Source organism: Bos javanicus, chromosome 22 (genome assembly GCF_032452875.1).
Source record: "Bos javanicus breed banteng chromosome 22, ARS-OSU_banteng_1.0, whole genome shotgun sequence".
Lineage (NCBI taxonomy): Eukaryota > Metazoa > Chordata > Mammalia > Artiodactyla > Bovidae > Bos > Bos javanicus.
The window spans coordinates 53,743,901-53,765,469 of record NC_083889.1 but is presented as its reverse complement, the minus strand read 5'-3'; the positions used below and the strand labels follow the sequence as shown (position 1 = coordinate 53,765,469).

The 21,569-nt window shown below is 48.1% G+C and overlaps 1 protein-coding gene across 2 annotated transcripts in view; it reads left to right on the top strand.

The window, feature by feature from the left end:
- LIMD1 (LIM domain containing 1) overlaps window positions 1-21,569 on the top strand; it is a 78,929-nt gene that overhangs the window by 31,689 nt on the left and 25,671 nt on the right. The window contains exon 2 of one of the 2 annotated variants that reach the window (XM_061397043.1): window positions 4,558-4,659. The exons of the other annotated variant lie outside the window; for it this stretch is intronic. Within the exon in view, the coding sequence (XP_061253027.1) occupies window positions 4,558-4,659 (102 nt within the window). The remainder of the gene's footprint in view (window positions 1-4,557; window positions 4,660-21,569) is intronic. 2 annotated transcript variants of the gene reach the window in all.

Sequence of the window (21,569 nt, the reverse complement as noted above, 5' to 3'; positions counted from 1 at the left end):
TGTATATATTCTTTTTCAGATTATTTTCCATTATAGGTTGTTATAAGATACTGAATGTAGTTCCCTGGGCTGTGTGGTAAATCCTTGTTACCTATTTTATATACAGTAGTCTGTGCCTGTTAATCTCATACTCCGGATTCATCCCTCTGCCCTCTTTCCCCTTTGGTAATCATAAGTTTGTTTTCTGTCTCTGTGAATCTATTTCTTTTTTGTAAACGAGTTCATTTGTATTACTTTGTCGATTCCATATGTAAGTGATAGCATATAAAATTTGTCTTTGACTTGCTTCACTTAATTTGGTTATCTCTAGGTCCTTCCATGTTGCTGCCAGTGGCATTATTTCATCCTTTTTATGGCTGAGTAATATTCCTTGGAAGGGAAGTTATGACCAACCTAGATAGCATATTCAAAAGCAGAGACATTACTTTGCCAACAAAGGTCCGTCTAGTCAAGGCTGTGGTTTTCCCAGTGGTCATATATGGATGTGAGAGTTGGACTGTGAAGAAAGCTGAGTGCCAAAGAATTGTTGCTTTTGAATTGTGGTGTTGGAGAAGACTCTTGAGAGTCCCTTGGACTGCAAGGAGATCCAACCAGTCCATCCTAAAGGAGATCAGTCCGGGGTGTTCTTTGGAAGGACTGATGCTGAAGCTGAAACTCCAATACTTTGGCCACCTCATGCAAAGAGTTAACTCATTGGAAAAGACTCTGATGCTGGGAGGGATTGGAGGCAGGAGGAGAAGGGGATGACAGAGGATGAGATGGCTGGATGGCATCACCGACTTGATGGACATGAGTTTGGGTGAACTCCGGGAGTTGATGCTGGACAGGGAGGCCTGGCGTGCTGCGATTCATGGGGTCGCAAAGAGTTGGACACGACTGAAGTGACTGAGCATGCATGCATGCATATGTATACACACACACACACACACACACACTTCTTCTTTATCCATTCATCTGTTCATGGGCACTTGGATTGCTTCCATGTCCTGGCTATTGTAAATTGAACATTGGAGTGTATGTATCTTTTCAAATTAGCGTTTTTGTCTTTTCCGGAGTGGGATTGTTGGATCATATGGTAATTCTACTTCTAGTTTTTTTAAAGAACCACCAGACTGTTTTTCAGTGGCTGCACCAGCTCACAGTCAATGTGGCCCCCATCTTGAAGGTGCCCCCAGTTCACTAGGATAGACGGGCCAGTGCCCAGGGAGCCAGGAACCTGCCACAGCACAGTAGGCGTGTCCAGTGCCGGGCACACCCGCCCCGTTGCTTCCATGTCCGCACACACTCCTGGACCACCTGCTTCAGTGGCCGGTGCCCCGGCTCCCAGCGGCAGCCGCCAGCACTGCTGGTTTCTAGACGGATGAGCCTGCTCTAGCAGCCCCAGAGAGGAGTGGTGCCAGCAGGATCCTGCCCTCGTCACTCTTCCTGCTCGTTGGAGGCAGCGCTGAGTGTGCCAGCAAAGGAATGCAGTTTGCCCAGGATGGGTATTTACTTGGCTGTGTTGGGTCTTGACTGCGCATGTGGGCTATTTAGTCGCGGCATGTGGGATCTAGTTCCCTGACCAAGGGTTGAACCCGGGCCCCTTGCATTGGGACTGTGGAGTCTCAGCCCCGGGCCACCAAGGAAGTTCCAGAATAGATGTAGTCCTTGACTTACTTGAGCAGCCTACGTTGTATATGAAGTAATCGGACAAAAATACACGCTGATGCCTCTGAGTTCCTTGGAGTTTTCAAGTTTATCATGCTGTTGGCGAGGTAAAGAAATACCAGCTGTCCAGTAGTTTCATCCTGCATGTGTGTTTGCACGCACACTCACACACACACACACACACGCACACACATACACAGGCAATTTCATAGCCAGTAAGAGAAGATGGAAGGGAAGCACCTTGGGGAACTTGCGGGGGTGTTGGAAATGTTCTGTATCTTATTTTGGGTTTACATTACAAAGGTTACTTGTCAAAACTCATCGGGTGATAGACTTACAGTTTGTGCATTTCACTGTTTGAATTTTATCTTAAAAAGATAACTGTAAGCAAATAATGAACTCTTATTAATGATATTCAGACTGAAGTGTTTGGGATGAAGCGGACTGCTCACTGCACCTTACTGCGAAATGCATCACGAATTGGACTGCAGGGTTGACTGAGGGGCGGGCAGCAAAGTACCAACGATTGTAGAACTGGGGTCATGGGCACATGGGACTCTTTTCCATTTTTCTTTTCATGCTTGAAAGTTTTCGTAATAAAACGTTGAAACAGAAGAACGACAAATAACCACCACTTGTGATCCCCTAGAGCTGTGCACAGCGAATTCTCTCGGGAGCCGGTTTTCTCAGCTGACACAGGACTGTTCTTACGGACGGCCGCACCTGCTTCCTCAGGGAGCATTGGTGAAGTGGTGTGCGGGTTCTGGACTTATGCGTTCTCTGTGGACTTGTGGGGTTGGAGCGGATGCGCTTCATTTCATGAAGCCTGTGTCAGCTTGGACTTCCTTTGGAGGTGATGTAATTTATCAGCTTGGAACGATAAGAACTTTGAAACACAGGACTTTTGGCCCTGTAGGCAGAATGTGGCTGTGAATTTGCAGCCTGAGAACAGCCTGACAGATTGGACAGAGCCACAAAAGGCTGGCTGAGCCCCTGGTTACCCTGCTGAATGCTGGGGGGGGTTTTTTTTTGTTTTGTTTTTTGGCTATGGTAGGTCTTCGTCGCTGAGCAGTCTTTCTCTAGTTGCGGTCTGTGGGCTTCTAATTGCGGTAGCGTCTCTTGGTGAGGAGCACCGGCTCTAGGGCACACAGGCTTCATGAGTTGTGGCTCTCGGGCTCTACAGCAAGGCTCAGTAGTTGTGACTCACTGGCTTAGGTGCCCACCTAGCATGTGGGATCTCCTTGGACCACAGATCGAACCCATGTCTCCTGTATTGGCAGGCCGATTCTTTACCACTGAGCCACGAGGGAAGCCTAGAGGACCTTTTTGTATATATTTTAAATTTTGGAAAAACTACATATGTTTATTTGTATTTATATATAAATTGTATATAAGTATATAATCAGTTTCTCAAAAAATTTTAACACTATACAATACACTTACACAGATCCAGGGGAATTCCCTGGCAGTCCAGTGGTTAGGACTTGGTACTTTTAGTGCCGTGGCCTGGGTTCAATCCCTGGTCAAGGAACTAAGATCCCACAAGCTGCTCAGCGTGGCCAAGAACAAAAACCAGGTACAAAATACTTTTTGAGACTAGACTTTTTTCGGCTGTAAAGCAATGTAGGATTTTTTTTTTCTAATACAGAAAATGCAAAGCAGTGAAATGAGTCATAATTTTATAGTTTTGGTGTATTTCTTTCCTGAATCTTTTTAAAAAATTCATACATTATTTACATAATTGTAATTTTTTTTCATTTGACTATAATGAGGGAGTTCTTTGGGAGGGAGACCCCAACACCCCCCTTTATGTGGATTGGTCCACGTAAGGGACCACCACATAAAGGGAGCAGAGGGTGGGCGTGGGATGCAGGCAGGGAAGCCCAGAGCCCAGGCCAGGAGCTGAGACCCAGAGGCCAGGGTGGGGGCAGGAAGGAGCACTGGTCGTACAGTCTGACCGACCTAGGGTTTGGGGGCCTGATCGCTCTTTGTAAAAAGTGAGGTTAGTAAGTTCCCCATTGGTGGTTCCCATTGAGACTTAAAGGAAATAATTTGAAGTTGACCAGCCTGCATCCTGGGCTTCCCTCATAGCTCAGTTGGTAAAGAATCTGCCTGCAATGCAGGAGACCCCGGTTCGATTCCTGGGTTGGGAAGATTCACTGGAGAAGGGATAGGCTACCCACTCCAGTATTCTTGGGCTTCCCTTGTGGCTCAGCTGGTAAAGAATCTGCCTGCAATGCAGGAGACCTGGGTTCGATCCTGGGTTGGGAAGATCCCCTGGAGAAGGGAAAGGCTACCCACTCCCGTATTCTGGCCTGGAGAATTCCATGGACAGAGGAGCCATGGGGTCGCAAAGAGTCCGACACGACTGAGCGACTTTCACTCAGCCTGCACGTTTGGCCTGTTTTAATCACGGTGCAGCGTTGGACGTTGTCTTGTAACGGTGGGAGGCTTTTTAAAGTTAATACTCATTTTTTGGCTGCACCAGGTCTTAGTTGGTGCAGGTGGGATCTAGTTCCCTGACCAGGGACTGAACCCGGGTTCCCCTGCATTGGGAGTGAGGACTTTTAGCCACCAGGCCACCAGGGAAGTCCCCGGTGAGAGCCTTTGAAAGCTTTGGGCAAGGAAGAAGATGGAAGAAGTGGAGGTTTTCTGAGCATTAACATGCTGCTGTGGAGGGAGCGTGGACACGAGCCCGGGGCTGTTTCCTGCAGTGGAAAGGACTGACAGTTGAGAGACTGATGGAGGGAGAGAGCGAGAGAGAGAGACATTCTAGAGGAGTGACCCCCAGGATTCGGGGATGGGCTGGTTGTGGGGAGGGCTGGGTATCTTGCTTTTGTCCATTGATTTTTATTGACTCACATTACAGTGCTTCTCTCCCCACTCACTGCTGTGTTCTTTCCCTTGCAGGAGCCTGTGTGAAATGCAGCAAGGGGGTGTTTGGGGCCGGCCAGGCCTGCCAGGCCATGGGGAACCTCTACCACGATGCGTGCTTCACCTGTGCGGCCTGCAGTAAGTGTGTGTGTGTGTGTGTGTGTGTGTGTGTAGGGGTAGGGGGCCCAGGGTGAGGAACAGGAGGAGTGAGGAAAGGAGGAGATGGAAGACACGTGGCCCGTGGAGACACGTGGCCCATGTCCCTGCGTGGTCCTGCGGGAAGGCAGGACAGCGTCCTCTAGAAGAGGGGCTGGTACTGTTAGCTTAAGGCCCATCAGAGTACCAGGCACTGCCTGGTGCCCACTCTGGTGTAGCTGAGCGATCCCTAATAACATCGGAGGTCTCAGAAGAGTCGGGAGGAGAGCGCTGGGATTCACTGTTGTCTGCCCTCTTGTCATTTATCTCCCTCACTGTGGGGACCAGCCAACCAAAAGGTGATTCAGCAGTTACCCCAGTGTGAAGCGGGGTCCCTTCTTAGCTCTTTTGCCCTGATCTTTCATCTGGAGGCTGCTGTTTGAGTGAAGAGTGTGGGTGTGTGTGTGAATGCACGCCACACACGAGTGGGTTCCTCTTAGCAATATGTGTGGGTGCCTCTTAGCAACACCTCTGGGTATTTTTGTATTGTTTTGAGGACGTTATGCCTAAAACATCAAATCAGGAGACCAGGCCTGTGCTCAGCTCAGACTGCTCACTGAATGAATGGCAAACACAGTGGAAGATTCTAACACATTGGAGGCTGTTTGTCAAGTCTGACCAAGTCATGAATTATGCTTGTTTCATGCTATCTACCAAAGATTAATTTTGAGGAGCATTTTTGAAAAATGTTCCGCCAACATTCTCCAGTTTTGCCCTGAGGCTGACAGCCGTCAGTTAAAAGAAGACATTACAACAAAGCCCAAAGAGTGTCTAGGACAAAGGGGTCTTATCGTCTGGCCTGGTGGTCCTTAGTCCTGACTTTTCATTAGAATCACCGGGGTGGTGTTGGGGAGGTGGAGAGATTTTGAAAGCTAGTGATGCTATGGCCTTCCCTGGCCAGCACAATCGGAAGCTCTAGGTCTGGGGTTTCTAGAGTGGGGCGTGAGAGATTTATTAGCTCCTCAGGTGACTCCCAGGCATGACCAGACTGAGCACCTGGGATTCGTGCCCGGCTCCTCATTTTAGGAGCCTCCAGAAATGGGAGGGTCTTTGTCACCTGATTGTGGCACAGCCCTTGCAAGCCTCGGGGCTCCCAGTCTGACGTTCCCTGGGTTGGCATGGGCCTGCCACGTCTTGACGACACAGCCCTGGTTCCCAGCCTCAGGCTTCATCCTCACTTAGGTTTTCCATAAAACACGTGCCTAAGAGTTTCCACCTTGATCAGTATGCACCTTTGTAGGGAAAATTGTGAAAGACTTTGAGATGGATTGGGCTTCCTTGGCAGCTCAGCTGGTAAAGAATCTGGCTGCAATGCAGGAGACCTGGGTGTGATCCCTGGGTCAGGACGATCCCCTGGAAACGGGAAAGGCTATCCTCTCCAGTATTCTGGCCTGGAGAATTCCGTGGACTGTATAGTCCATAGGGTGGCAAAGAGTCGGACACGACTGAGCGACTTTCACTTCACTTCACTTGAGATGGATTACACATCTCCTAGCATCCGCAGTGGGAATGTAGGACTCCCCTGGTTATCAGATTCCCTGGGTCGCTGGGCCTTTCCTTGCCTTTGAGCCGTAAGTTGTAAAATCTTGATGGCAAAGCCTGTGGTTCTTGTCCACAGCTCTGCAAACTGTGTCTGGTGGCGACTGACCAGTTTCGGCATCTGTTAAGCAATTTATGTCAGCATTTCTGATGGCCGCATCTAGATGGTTCTTCCCTGTCTCCCAGGTGTAACACCTTATTGTGTGTGCGTGCTCACTGAGTCATGTCTGACTCTTCGAGACCCCAGAGGCTGTAGCCCACCAGGCTCCTCTGTCCATGGAATTTTCCAGGCAAGAATGCTAGAGTGGGTTGCCATTTCCTTCTCCAGAGGATCTTCCCACCCCAGGGATTGAACCCACATCTCTTACATCTCCTGCATTGGCAGGCACATTCTTTACCGCTGAGCCACTTGGGAAGCCAATCACATCTTATTGGTCTCTCATTAATTGATGAATTAAATAAAATTTTTGACCTGTGTTGTTGTCTTATTTTTAAAGAGTTGTGATCATGCCTTCTTTTAAAAATGATCTCAGACTCTTGGCTCCTGCCACTGTTTCTTGATATTTGCTCTATCTTCCAGGAAAAGAGAAAATAAATATTGAGCAGAGGCTGTGTTTATACCTCAAGCAATTACCATTTGAACTAGAAAGTCCTTGGGGGCCAAAGGCTATTGTTGAGTCCATTGGTTCCGCCAGTGGCCGCTTGACTAGCTGGCAGTTCCTCAATCAGTTTATTTTGAAATGAAGGCAGACACGCACACTTGAGACGACAGCTGCTTTGGGATTGTGCTTGCTCTCGCATTTAAGGCCCTGTGGTCTGTCTCTGTTTCATTGCTTCCTACTTTCTTATTACAGTCTGACTGAATTTCTCCCTTCCACATTCGCCCCTGGAAACCCCTCTCCACACCCACTGCAGGCATTTAAATTCAGTCCTGCCTTTAGCACCCGCCCCAGTGCCTCCTCCCCCAGGAAGCCTTCCGTGTTTTCTGAGCAGGAAGGAGCCTTTTCTCCTGAACTAGGCACACCCTGCCTTCTCACATAAACCATGAACCACTCTCTCTGCAGTTCCAGTGCCAGCAAACCAGGCCTCAGGACAGAGTGTGGTGGCACTCCTGTTGTGGGTAAACACGCGGCTTCCTCCCCACTTGCAGGGGGCGGTTGGAGACCCAGGCACGTGCCTGAGCAGCTTCTCGTGGACGCCAGCAGTGGTTAACTTTGTTCAGTTAACTTGCTGCTGCCGGTGAATGCTTTCAGCGGAAGGTGGTGCCAGGGTGTCCCGCATCCTGGCTCTGCGGGTCTTCGAGTGTGTTTCCATGAGCCTTGGCGTGTGGACGCAGCACAGCAGGGGCCAGGCTCATCCGCTCCGTCCCCGACTTTGTTGGTGGAAGAGAAAAATGGGGTCAGAGAGGGGAAGGGCCTCTCGAGGCTGAAAACTGAGCGTTTGAGCTGAATCCATGGCTTCTAAATCTAGATTAGGTTAGCCTTGAACATGTGTTTCGTTGGTTAAGGTGTATGTGATAAGTGTGTTTTTTTCCATACTTGTGTGTGTGTTTGTTTCCTCATTTCGTTTATGAAAATAATCTGGCTTGAAACACCATTGTGATGTGTTTCTGTAGCTACACACACATGCGTGCACACACCTGCACTCTCACACACTCGCTTCTTGGGTCTTGTTGATACTTTATTGAAACATAATGCTGGCATCTTGTTGAGCTCTCACGCACTTACAAGGCAAGGCCAAGGCCTGATAGATTTGACCATTAGAGATAAAACGAGCTACTTCTAGGTTCAGACAATTTATTCCCTTCGTGAGCAACAGAAAGGGCCTGTCAGAGGTGCCTCTATCCCTCTCGCACACCCCGGAGAGGACGACACTGAGACAGAAGGGCCAGTGGCTGCCGTGTGAGTTCTGGGGTGCTCAGCAGCCAGTCCTGGACAAGCTGCCTGGTCATGTGGTCCGTAGCCGCCTTCCTATCCCAAGGTGTCTACACGCAGACAAACCTCTTGCCTCTGGATGGTGGAAGTTCTCCATCTGCCAACAGGCAACAATGTCTAGTTCATTTTTAGTGTGGGAACAACATGACAGCCACAAAAAGTTTCAAAGACAGAAACCCGTCGTCTTGTTATCATTCTCTAACAGGTATTTTCCCTTCTAGATTTTGTCCACATTTATACGCATTTTTTAGAGTTGTCTTGTACACCGATATTGTATCCTTTCCGATTTAACGTTGTGGCATACATTCACCCATGTCTCTGTCATCTTTGTAATAACAGTGATAATTTTGTTAGTTACACCGTTACATTCGTTACGTTAGTGGTCATTTTACTAGTTTTAAAATAAATCGTTTTATGTTTAATAATTTTAATAGTTACATGGTTGTCAGCTGAGCCGTTTGACAGTTTGATGGCACAGGGCGCGTCTGGGGTTTCTTGTTGGTTTAATTTGTATTGGAGTAGCGTTGCTTTGCACACCAGTGAGTCAGCCACACACGCGCACATTACACATGGCTCCAGCAAGTGTCTCTGTGCCTGTGTGTTTTTCTCCCTCTAGTGAGTCGTTTCCTTGGAGTTGGTTCCCAGAAGCAAGCCTTCAGGGCACGAGGCGTGGGCGTTTATGTGGTTTGTTAAAGTTCTTTCTTAACAGGCTCCTCCAGCGGTGGGTATGTTTGGTTGCCATGGAGATGTGTGCAGTGGGTCTCCCTCTCCCGCAACGGGCTCTGCCCACCCAAGCTGGATGCTCTCAGGAGCTGTGGGCACAGTTGGGTGGAGGGAGGGCACGGCCTTGGCCGGCAGCCACATGCCGCGTGTCTGGACACCTTGTGTCAAGTGGCCAGTCCGAGGAGAAGCTGGCGCCTGTGTGGGGCTCGAGAGAGGCTGAACAAGAAGGAAGAAAAAGTTTGCTGGGCTTGTGGAGTCAAGTGAAGTCTCCTTGGCACCTTCCAGAAGAAACTATGAGGCAGAGAGAAGTCCAGACTCTGTGTCCTCACCCCAGGCCGTTTTAGGTCCAGAAAGTAAGCTTTTGTTCATCTTGTAAAGACTAAATAAATTCCACCCTGGAATCATGGGTGAAACCAGTTTCCTGGTTCACAGCCCCTACTATTTTTCAGTAGGGATTTTGTGTGGATTAGAAAATAATGGACTAGATAAGAGATGCTCCTGTCCAGAAGCCCATGGACCATGAGGGTGCCCTGGTCTTGGGGGCAGGCAGTGCCAAGGCCAATGAGGAATATGCCCAGCGTGGGCCTGAGCTCAGAGGAGGGCGGATGGGGTCCCCTCCCGGGACAGGGCTGAGGTGTGCAGGTCATGGCCAGAGCAGGTGACTCTGAGTGTTGTGTTCCTGGACGGAGGCGTGCATTGTGATCTGCCAACCGTCCCTGAGGGAAGATACACAGCAAAACTAAGAATGTGTGCCACTGCCCATCCCACCTGCCAAAACCCAAACGTCCATGCTTGCTGAAGGTAGTGAAGGGGTTGTTTGGTGAGGTCTCACACCTTTATTTAGACCCCACCCGGGAAAGTAGCTTCCCAGGGGGCTCAGTGGTAAAGAACCTGCCTGCCAGTGCAGGAGACTAGGGTTCGACCCTGGGTCAGGTAGATCCTTTGGAGAAGGGAATGGCAACCCACTCCAGTATACTTGCCTGGAGAATCCGCATGGACAGAGGAGCCTGGTGGGCTCCAGTCCACAGGGTTGCAAAGATTCAGACGTGACTTGTCGACTAAACATCTGGGGAACTCTATCTATAGAGTTAGAGTCTATAGAGTCTATCTATAGGTTAGAGTCTGAACTGAGGACACTAGAAAGTACCAGTCCATTCCTTTGAGTAAATGAAACAACTAGAAATAAGCCCAGATTTGTGGGACAGAGGTTCTTAGTGAATAAATCAGAGACTGATGATTTATCCACCAGGAAGGTCACAGCTAAAGTACCAGAGGGTCCTTGGAGGGTGTTTCGTTTCTGTTAGTCATATCCAACTCTTTGCAACCCCATGGACTGCAGTATGCCAGGCTTCCCTGTCCTTCACTAGCTCCCGGAGTGTGCTCAAACTCATATCTGTCGAGTCAGTGATACTATCTAACCATCTCAGCCTCTGTAGACCCCCTTCTCCTCCTGCCCTTAATGTTTCCCAGCATCAGGGTTTTTTCTAATGAGTCAGCTCTTTGAATCAGAGGGCCAAAGCACTGGAGTTTCAGCTTCAGCATCAGTCCTTCCAATGAATATTCAGGGTTGATTTCCTTTAGGATTGACTGGTTTGATCTCCTTGCTGTCCAAGGGACTCTCAAGAGTTTTCTCTAGCACCACAGTTCAAAAGTATCAATTCTTCAGTGCTCAGCCTTCTTTATGGTCCAACTCTCACATCTGCACATGACTCTTGGAAAAACCATAGCTTTGACTAGACAGACCTTTGTTGGCAAAGTGATGTTTCGTTGACTTTGTATATGCCGCCTCACCAACCCAGCTTTCGGAGATGTCCAGACTCTGAAATAGTCGAGCCTGAATTAAGGAGGTCTCTCTTTAACTCATGGCAGGCCTGCTTTCTTAAGAGTCATCTCAGTATTTATAAGTAATTCACAGGTAAGCTTTCTAGCTTACTGTCGGCCTGCCCCTGCCCCAAGCCCTCCACCTGCTCACTGAATCAGCGTATCAACCCCGAGTGAGTTCAGCATTGTTATTACTCTCATTTCACGGATGAGCAGAGGCTTGGAAAGTTGAGTTTCCTTCTGGTTGGTTATATTGATGTTAAATAACCTGGTTGACAATGGAAACCAGGACCGTGTGGACGCACAGCCCTTGATCGCAGCCACTGTATCTAATGAGCTCTGCTTAGAGAGACACGGGGTCTCGCCGTGACATCTCAGGTTCAGTTCCACCTGGGTGCTGTGTGACAGCAAAGACTGGGTTCGGGGATATTTTCAATGTGTGAATGCAGAGGAGTGGCCTGGTACTTGGAATAGGGGAGTCAGAATTCGGTAGCGGGTGTGATGCACCCATAGGAGAGGAATGGATTAAGGGCTTTCATTAGAGGTCTGTTCCTCCTTAGGCCCTTTGATCCCTGAGTTTTCTGAGCTGCTGAGTCATTCCCGATATTTCTCATCACATTTAGCATTGGCGCGTGAGCTGAATGAGTCAGCTGGATCTCGGGGAAAAGCTGAAGATCAAGAATGTGAGAAAGGGAGAGTGGGCAGATAACAAAGGGAGCCAGTGGGCGAGGGCAGAATCAGGAAACCACCAAAATAGACAGAGCTGAACAAAGGGCTGCAGGGGTCAGAGGAGAGGCTTTTACTTTGCGCGTCGTCACAGAGTCACGTGTCCCTCTCCAGCAAATCCCCTTCTGCTGCATGCAGCAGAATTGGGAGCAGGCTTGGTTTCCCAGAGCAGACTCTGTTGCTGCCTTCCGAGGCCATGATGTCCTCGACAGCGGGAAGGCGTCAGCTTCTTTGTGCCTGGGACACGAAAGGAGTCTGGGACTTTTAAGCCACGTTGTGAGGGTAACTCCAGTGCGACCTGTGTCATTAATTGCCACATCCGCATTCCAAGCACCTGGTACTTGCACACGCATGGTTGGGGTGGAAATCTGCACCCGTTCCCTCAGTAAAACCAGACCAAAGGTGAGCCCTGGTGGTACCCAGGGTCTCCTCAACTCTAAAAGCAGAGTGTAGGATGCTCTGACACGCAGCGGGGCTCACTGCATCCTAATTAACGCACAGTGTTGCAGTGAGTGCCAGAATCCCGGGGAGTGAGAGCTTTTACAGAAAACTGAGCTTTATGCTTCCATCACAATCACTGCTTGGGTCTCCTTGGTGATCTCATCCTGCTAACAGCATCTCCTCTCTCTCAAATATTCCATCTCTCAAATGTTCTTTTACACTTCTGTCCCCCACTCTGGCCCCGTGATGGTTAATTTTATGTGTCAACTTGACTGGGCCACTGGGCGCCCAGATTTTGGCCTGATGATAGCACCAGGATGACAGACCCGTGTGAGTATGCGTGCGTGCTAAGTCGCTTCAGTCGTGTCCACTCTTTGCGGCCCTATGGACCATAGGCTGCCAGGCTGCTCTGTCTGCAGGATTCTCCAGAACTGACATTATTTGTTTTGTTTTGGGGGTTATGGGTGATTTTCTTCTCCCACGTGTATTTTTTTTTTTTTTTTACAGTGTGACTATATTGCCCTTGTGATGTATAAAGTGCTAAAAACAATAAACGTACTGATTGTTTCTTACTGATAAGTGAACTATGGTTTGGGGAGTAGAGACTTGCAGTGTCCAGTATGGTAGTCAGCAGCTACATGTGGCTATTTAAATGGAAACTGCGTTAATTAAAATGAAATAAAGGTTTTAATCCCTCAGTCACGCTAGCCGCATTTCAAGTGCTCAGAAGGCATCCCGGCGCTTGCTTTTATGTTCTGTTTCTCCCATTTAGAAGTATGTCTCACGCTCCTTCCTCGTCGCCCTGTGGTCTTCTGAAGCATCTGCCGCATACGATTCTGTTGACTTGATGTTTTAAAGCTAGTGTGACCTTCCTGCCAGTTAAGGTTTAAAGGGGAAGAGAACCCTCACCACGGGGGCCAGGCGTGGATCCTGTGGTTGGCTTTTCAAGGCACCGCTGGGGCCCTGGCCAGCCTGGGAGTCTGGCAGATCCAATGCCTGGGCAGAGAGTTTGGGCAGCAGTGGCCACCACTGGGGGGTTTGGTTGTCTGGGTCCCCCACGGGGGCAAGACCCTCTCTGTTCCCCCTAACCGCCTCAGGTCCTGTCGGCTGCCCTGCCCAGCCCCATCCACACAGCTGGCCTCTGAGCACAGCTGCGAGGGGACCATTCCCCAGCTCAGCCACTTCTTCTCATAACATCATAGTCTGATTCCTTTACTTGACGCTGAGCACATTGCTCCACGTGGTTCCAGCCCCTTTCTCGTCTGCTCTCTTGCCACCATCTCCTCCACCCCATGTCCCTGGGAACCTCCAGCCGCACTGAACGTCACCCACCCCTTTCCTACCCCTGTGTCTCCCGCTTCATCCCAACAGGTGCTCATCGCTCTCTGAGCGGTGTCCTCCACTGCAGTCTCTGTTGTGGCCCCTCGGGTACAGGTATCCTATCCATCTCAGGAACACCATACCTGTGTTGGGTGTGAGGAAATATGATTAGATTGAAACTGTTTGCAGGGTCTGTGTCTCCCCCTCTGAGGTTGGTTTTGGGAGAATGGGGACAGTGTTTAACTGATCTTGATTTTTCCCTTGATCTGCCACCTTTACTATAAGGCAGAGCATACAGTTAGCACTGAGGGAATATCGGGGGGCATAATGGTGGCACTTAACCCTGCTCCCCACCCCCATCCCTCTAGCCCTAAGCAACCTCTCCTCTATAGAGCTGCCTATTCTGGATGTTCCATATCAATAGATTCGTAGGTATGTGGTCTTTTGTAACTAGCTTCTTTTGCTAATACTTAGCATCACATTAGCCAGAGTCAACTACGCTGTGGTGTGTATCAGAACTTCATCACTCTTCGTGGCTGAATAATAGCCCATTGTACGGATGGACTGCATTTTATCCATTCATCAGTCAGTGGATCCTCCTTTCCACGTTTTGGCCGTTTGCTGCTGTGAGGATTCCTGTGCGTGTTTTTGTGTGGACATATTTGTTTTCAGTTCTCCGGGATAGATACCTAGGAGTGGAACTGGTGGGTCATACGGTAACTCCGTGCTCACCTTTTTGAGGAACCGTTTTGCAAAGTGGCGACACCATTTCACATTCCCACCAGCGGGGTTTGAATGTTCCAATGTCTCCACATTTCCTGCCAGCACCTGTGATATCTGAATGATTCTGACCGTCCTGGTGAGTGTGACGTTGAACCTCAGTGTGGTTTTGATTTGCATTTCCCTGATGACCAGTAATGTGGAGCGTTTTTTTCATGGGCTTGTTTGTATGTCTTATTTGGAAAAAATCTATTCAGACCCTTTACCCATTTTTAGTTGGGTTATTTGTCTTTCTATTATTACATTTAATAGTTCTTTATATGTTCTTCATATAAATCTATCATATATAATTTGCCAATATTTTCTCTTATTCTGTATACCATTGTTTCTCTTTCTTGATATTATTTCCAGCACAAAGATTTTTAAATTTTGATATAGTCTAATTTATCTGTTTTTTCTTTTGTTTCTTATGGTTTTGGTGCTTTATCTAAGTAAACATAGCCCTATCAAAGATCACAAAGATTCATGCCCATTTGTTCTTAAGAGTTTTATAGTTTTCGTTGTTTGGTTGAACTCTTTTGATCCATTTTGAGTTCATTTTTGTATGTGGTGTGAGGCAGAACTTCAATCCATTCTTTTGCCTGTGGACAGCCAGTTTTCCCAGCACCATCTGTTGAAAAGACCAGTCTTTATCAATTGGATTGTCTTGGGATATTCATCAAAAATTAACTGATGCTAAATGTTAGGGTTTACTTATGTTCTTTCAATTTTATTCCCTTGCGCTAATCAATTATCTTTTAAAGAGACTTAACTAATAAGAAAAAAATCAGTTACTGTTTCTGGTCCTCTTTATTCCTTTGTTTAGATCCAGGTTTTCATCTGGTTCTGTTTTCTTTCTCCTTGAAAGACTTAACTTTTTTTTTTTTTGGTAGTGCCGATCTGCCTGTAAAGAATTCTTTCAGCTTTTGAATGTCTGAATTCATTCTTACTTCACACTGGTTTTAAAAGATATAATATTATAAAAGATATAATGCCTTTTATAATGGTTATAAAAGATATAAATTGTCCTAAAATATATAAATAGAAATATATATATATTTTCTGGGTGTATAATTCTAGGTCGATAGCTTTTTATTTCATCTTTAAAGATGTTTCGCTGTCTTCTTGCTTGCCTTGTTTTCAATGAGAAATCCAATGCGACCTTTATCTTTGTCTTTTTGTATGTAACGTCTTTTTCCTTAGATTAAGGTTTTCTCTTTGTCATTGATTTTGAGAAATTTGATCATGATGTCCCTGGTGTACTTTTCATGCTTCCTATGCTTGAGATTTGCTGAACTTTTTGGATCTGTGACTTGATAGTCTTCATCGAATTTGGAATATTTTTAGCCATCATTTCTTCAAATTTTCTGCCATTCTCCCCTCGAGCCTCCACTTCAGGGACTCAGTGGTCCCTTGGTTTGGCATATATATATATATTTTTTGTTTCCCCCCACCCCACACACTCTAGCTTGAAGGATCTTAATTCCACACCAGGGGTTGAATCAATGCCCTTGGCAGTGAAAGCACCACGTCCTAACTGCTAGACTGCCAAGGAATTCCCATTTTGGCACCTTGAAGTTGTCCCATGGCTCACTTCACGGCCTTTTCATTTCTCAAATTCTTTTCCTCTCTGTTGCATTTCGGACAGTTGCTGTGCTTTTAATGTCAATTGCTGTGCCTTTAATTGCAAGAGATAGATTTTATCTCTTGCAATGTGTAATCTGCATTTAATTCAGTGTCTGTCTCATCTCTGACGTACTTTTCATCTCTACCAGTTCAGTCTAGGCCTCTTAATATCTTCTGGGTCGCTGGTTAACTTTGGGGGCAAAGTTACTTACTGTTACATGGAATAGAACAACAGTAACTTGTCCTTCTTTACTAATTCTAATGTCTGTGTCAGACCTGGGTTGATTTCCACAGATGGATTGTTTTCTTCATTATGGGATGTGTTTTCTTGCTTCTTTGCCTACCGAATCATCTTTGATTGGAAGCCACGCATTGTAAACCATACCTTATTGAGTCCTGGGTATTTTTACATTCTATTAAATCTTCTTGAGCAGTTAAATATTCTGGGGTGCAGATAAGTTACTTGGAAACAGTGATCCTTTCCAGGGTGGTTTTTGGTATTTGCTAAGTGAGTTTATGGCAGACCTCAGTTCAGTTCAATCACTCAGTCGTGTCTGACTCTTTGCGACCCCGTGGGCTGCAGCACTTCAGGCCTCCCTGTCCATCACCAACTCCCGGAGTTTACTCAAACTCCTGTCCATTGAGTCGGTGATGCCATCCAACCATCTCATCCTCTGTCATCCCCTTCTCTCGCCTTCAATCTTTCCCAGCATCAGGATATTTTCAAATGAGTCAGTTCTTCACATCAGGTGGCCAAAGTATTGGAGCTTCAGCATCAGTCCTTCCAATGAATATTCAGGACTGATTTCCTTTAGGATGGGCTGGTTGGGTCTCCTTGCAGTCCCAGGGACTCTCAAGAGTCTTCTCCAACACCACAGTTCAAAAGCATCAATTCTTCGGTGCTCAGCTTTCTTTATACAGCAGACCTCAGTCTAGGGTTAACTATTCCCTCCAACACAGGGCACAACCTTACTCAGCGTCGCCTGGATTATTATGCATCCTCCCAGTCTGTCTGCTGGGAATCGACCGTTTCCGGCCCTTGTGAACATCAGGCACTGTTCTCTCTCATCCTTCTGGATGTCTTTCGGCCCCAGCTGTGGTTATTTTCTTCACACGCCTGTGCTGATCTGTGCTCTGCTAAATCCTCCAAGGAGACCCTCTGCGAAGCTCCGGGATTTTTTTTTTTTCTGTGCAGCGTTCTCTTCCCTGACCCAGATGATGATGGTCTGGAAGAATGGACATGGAAAACAAGAAGAGAATGGATTTGTAAAACTGTAAGAAAAACATAAAAAGGACTCCGGAGCAGAGATTTAGAAGAGGATTGGAGTGTGGAGTGGGCTGCTCGAGAGTGTGGTCCTCCACCAGTGCCGGCCAGTAGGACAGAAGCACAGACATGGAGGCTTTTCCTAACCAACAGACATTGAACACTTTCATAACAACTTGACAAAGCAAATTGGGGCTTGGATTTCATATGTTTTCATTTCCCCACATTATTATATTTTATGAGAAAATAAGTCTGGCAGATGGAAATTAAAAACAAAACCCCCAAGACTTGGCCCTTGACCACAGAAAAACTGAGAAAGCAGCAGTGATCTGGAGGTTTTGGACAAAGAGGGAGATGGAGGTGGAGGTGATTTTTTTGCTTCAGAAACTGAAGGTTTTCGATGGGATCCTGGCAACAGTGACTTACGGCACATGCTGGGCCCGCTGTCATCCCTAATCGGTCCTCTCCACGGTACCGAAGGCACCCAGGGGTGTAGGTGATTGGCCAGCCTCTCACTGCTGGGAAGTAGAAGCCGAGGACCCCAGCCTGAGTGCTTTTCCACTTTTCTCTTGCTGCTTTGTTCCTCGTCCCACTGGGCCGGCGTGAGCCTATGGAATCCAGGCGGACTGTTCGTCGGAACCCAGCCAATTTGCTTGGTTTCTTTCTGTTGCTTTGTTACTGGCAATGCCTTCTAACAGTTAACCTGTTCTGGAAAAGCTGTTTGAAGAAGTAGATCAGATAGACCTCTGTGAATGATGCAGGTGCTCCATAGCTGCCCCGGTCACAAGTGGCCTCCGGGGACTTGGAATGTACTTGTTCAAATACTTGAACTGATTTTTTTTTTTTTTTTTACAAAAGTTTATTCTTAAATGTACAGTAGGTTCCAAGACAACATTTAATTCTAGCTACAGGTGGCAACAGCTGTTACGGCAGCGAATCCGGATGTTTACACAGGAATGGAACTAAGGCTCATCATCGCCCCGGCACAAGGAATAGCTTCCTTTCTGCCAGATTTCTTAATTCCACAGGTGGCCGGGGGGCCTTTCCCTGAGGCCTTTGCCCTTTGCTTTTAGCTCCTCGAGTTTCTTCTGCTTCTCCTCCTGTTTGTGCTTGAACGCCTTGTCTTCCTTGTCCACCCTCGAAGCCTGATGTGACGCCTGCCCCTCCTTCCCCAGACCCTGCTTGAGGAAGCTTGAACTCTTCTTTTTTTTTTTTTGAGCAGATGTTTTTATTTTATTATGCATTGAAACATTGTTCTCGTTTGGTCGCTGAGTCGTGTCCAACTCTTTCGCGACCCCATGGACTATAGCCCGCCAAGCTCCCCTGTCGATGGGATTTCCCAGGCAAAAATATTGGAGTGGGTTGCCATTTCCTCCTCCTGAACTGAATTTTAAAAAAGAATTTCACTGTGCTGGGTCTTCACTGTTGCACGGGCTTTTCTCTAGTTGCATTGAGCGGGGTGCATGGGTTTTTCATTGCAGTGGCTTCTCTTGTGGAGCACGGGCTCCAGGGTGCACAGGCTTCAGTAGTGGTGGCACACAGGCTTAGCTGCCCTGCGGCACGTGGGATCTTCCCGCATCAGGGATCGAACCCACGTCCCCAGCATTGGCAGGAGGATTCTTTACTGCTGAGTCACCAGGGAAGCCCTTGAACTGAATTTTTAATGTTATTTTGAATAATACAGAATTACGTATCAATGGCCACATATGGGCTGGTAGCCACTGCGGATGGCACGGGGAGAAGTTACCAGCTGGAACAGTACAATAAAAACATATCTGAAGGATTGCTGGTTTTTACTTCTCTCAGGAAGTATCTTCATTGTCGGGAAAACTTTGCATTGTTACTTTTCAGGGAGATATTTTGGAAACACATTTGCGGTAAGGTCTTACTGCTAAGGGCCAATTACTTTTCCAGAGTAGTTGAGCTGTTTCTATTTCTAGAAATCAGGAAGAATGGTGAGTGTTGCCAGTTTAGTTTTATTTGTCACACTAAGTGGCCGACCTCTCTAGTGTCGTCCTCAGCTGCTCTTTCCCTCACTAAGCTACGCTGACTTTATCCACATTTTTCTCTTTTCATCTGGAGGTGCCCCCGTAGACCTATATAAAATATTCATTCACTGCATCTATGGGAAGTGGCTTTTTGGAGTGGATTCTTGATGAGTCTGTGCATTTATTAGTCAATATTTTATGAGCTATTGTTGTGATCGGAAAATAAAGAGCGACTTTGACTACTATATTCCATAGCTCTGGAAAAACTCTTTATTTGGAATATTTTTCGTGTGCATATCACCAGCTGTTTCCCGTGTCAGGGACTTCCTCTGCTTGAAGCAGGATGATTCTGAAACTAGAGTTGCAAAGATGTAACCCGACACACCTTCTTCCTTCTCAACAGCTTTGTATTTGATGCTAATTGTTATAGGAATGGTCTGGGTCTTTAGTTTTTGCTGCACTGGGTCTCACCAGCAGCGCACAGGCTCTTCGTTGCTGCTCGGACGTCCCCTAGTTGCAATACTTGATACTCGGTGGCTACTCTCTAGCTGCAGTGTGCCGGCTTCATGCTCCGGTGCCTTCTCTTGCTGCGGGGCACAGGCTCTAGGGCACGCGGGCTCAGTGGTTGTGGCGCGTGGGTTTAGTTGCACCGTGACGTGTGAGATCTTAGTTTCCGGATCAGAGATGGAACTCACATGCCCCGCCCTGGCAGTGGATTCTCAGCCCCTGGCCCGCCAGGGGAGCCCTGGCCAGGCTCAGCAGTTTTGGTGGACCTAGGTGACTCTCTTCCAGTGGAGCTGCTAGTTCAGAGACGGGCCCGAGGCGCAGCCCGACTCAGTGGTTCTCCAAGTGCGGTCCCTGGACCAGCATGGTCAGCGGCACCTGAGAAGTCGTCCGACAGGCGGATCCTCAGGCCCTTCCCGGACCTACTGAGTCAGAATCTCTGAGGCGGGGCCGTAGAAGCCTTGTGTGTTAGCACAGCTGCCGGGTGGTTCTGAAGCACGCTGAAGTCTGAGAACCGCAGGCCTGTTTTCTCGTGTTCACGCCTTGGCCGTTCTGCTTTATCTTCCGGTCTGTGTGAGCTCTGGCACGGCTCCGCTGGCTCCAAATACGTGCCACCGTCGGCAGTGTGAGGACTGTGGGTTGTCACCAGCACTCAGGGGAGTCACATGGGGAAGAAGTATCATTGGGAAGGTCAAGAAATCCACCTTCTCCCGTTCCAGGGCAAAGGGATAGTACAGTGCGATGGGAAGAGTTGACCTGGCACCAGTGAGTTGTTCAGTTGCTCAGTCGTGTCCGACTCTTTGCGACCCCGCGGACTGTAGCCCACCAGGCTCCTCTGGCTGTGGAATTTCCTGGGCAAGAATCCTGGAGTGGGTTTCTTGTGAGGCCTGGGTTCAAAGCCCAGTTCTTGTACTTGGCTTTGGCCAGACAGCCAAACGTGCTGGACCCTTTAGCTTTTGTTTCCTCATCTGCAACATGAAGACTCAGTGAAACTGCATACAATGCCGTACGCGGAGTTAAACTGCTCTGGGGTCACATTATTGCCGGGTTTAATGAGATGACCCCAGCCAACCTCCAACGCCCACCAGCCTGGAGTTCTCAGCCCCACTGTGTGGTTCCTGCCTGTCCCGTCGTGGCTGTGGTCTGGCGCCACCTGGCGGTGCTCGGCTGCTCTAGCTTATTGGTCAGTGCGGATGGCTCGGGGTCCTGCCCTTGCCTGGAACTTTCAGGACAGTGGCTGTGATTCCAGGAATTTCCCAGTTCATCGGTGTCTGTTTCATTGGCTAGATCTAGAGTGATTCAGCCTGGAGAATACCTTCTTTCTGCCTCTCTGCTTTTCAAGAGGAGTTTGCTTGCTGTTTTCTGCGTGGCCTTACCTTCCTTCAGTGTGTCTAGGGTAGAAGATGGGCGTCGTCACCAGTCGAGTGATATCCCACATGGATGCCATCACAAGGGATTTTTATAGAATTGTCAAGACAGTTAAAGGGATACAGGGTAGGTAAAGTGCCCAGTACATAGAAGGCACTTTAAAAAATGAAAACGCCCTCTCCATTCCCTGGTAGGGAGAGAGAGACTGGATTCCACATGGCGGCGTGCACTCAGCAGATGTTAAACCGTGCAGGTGGGCTTATGGCACAATGGAACAAGCACACACGTCAGCGTCAGACAGCCTGGCTTCCAACCTGCCCGTTCATTACCTGGGCGAGCCTCGCTGAGCCTTCCTAATGTATGAGGTGGAGATGACATTGTTTGACCTAAGAATCCACCTGCAATGCAGGAGACCTGGGTTCAGTGCCTGGGTCGGGAAGATCCCCTGGAGAAGGAAATGGCTACCCACTCCAGTATTCTTGCCTGGAGAATTCCATAGACAGAGGAGCCTGGCAGCCTACAGTCCATGGGTCTCAAAGGGTTGGACGTAACTGAGCAACTAACATTCACTTTCCATGGTGTCTTTAGGGCTTTCCTGGTGGCTCAGTGGCAAAGAATCCGCCTGCCAATGCAGGAGATGTGGGTTTGATCCCTGGCTTGGGAAGATCCCCTGGAGAAGGAAGTGGCAACCCACTCCAGTATTCTTTCCTGGGAAATCCCCCGGACAGAGGAGCCTGGTGGGCTGCAGTCCATGGGGTCTCAAAGAGTCAGACAGGACGGAGTGAGGAGACACCACATGGCGTCTTTATGAAAGAGAAGAGGAAGCCCAGACTGCTGACC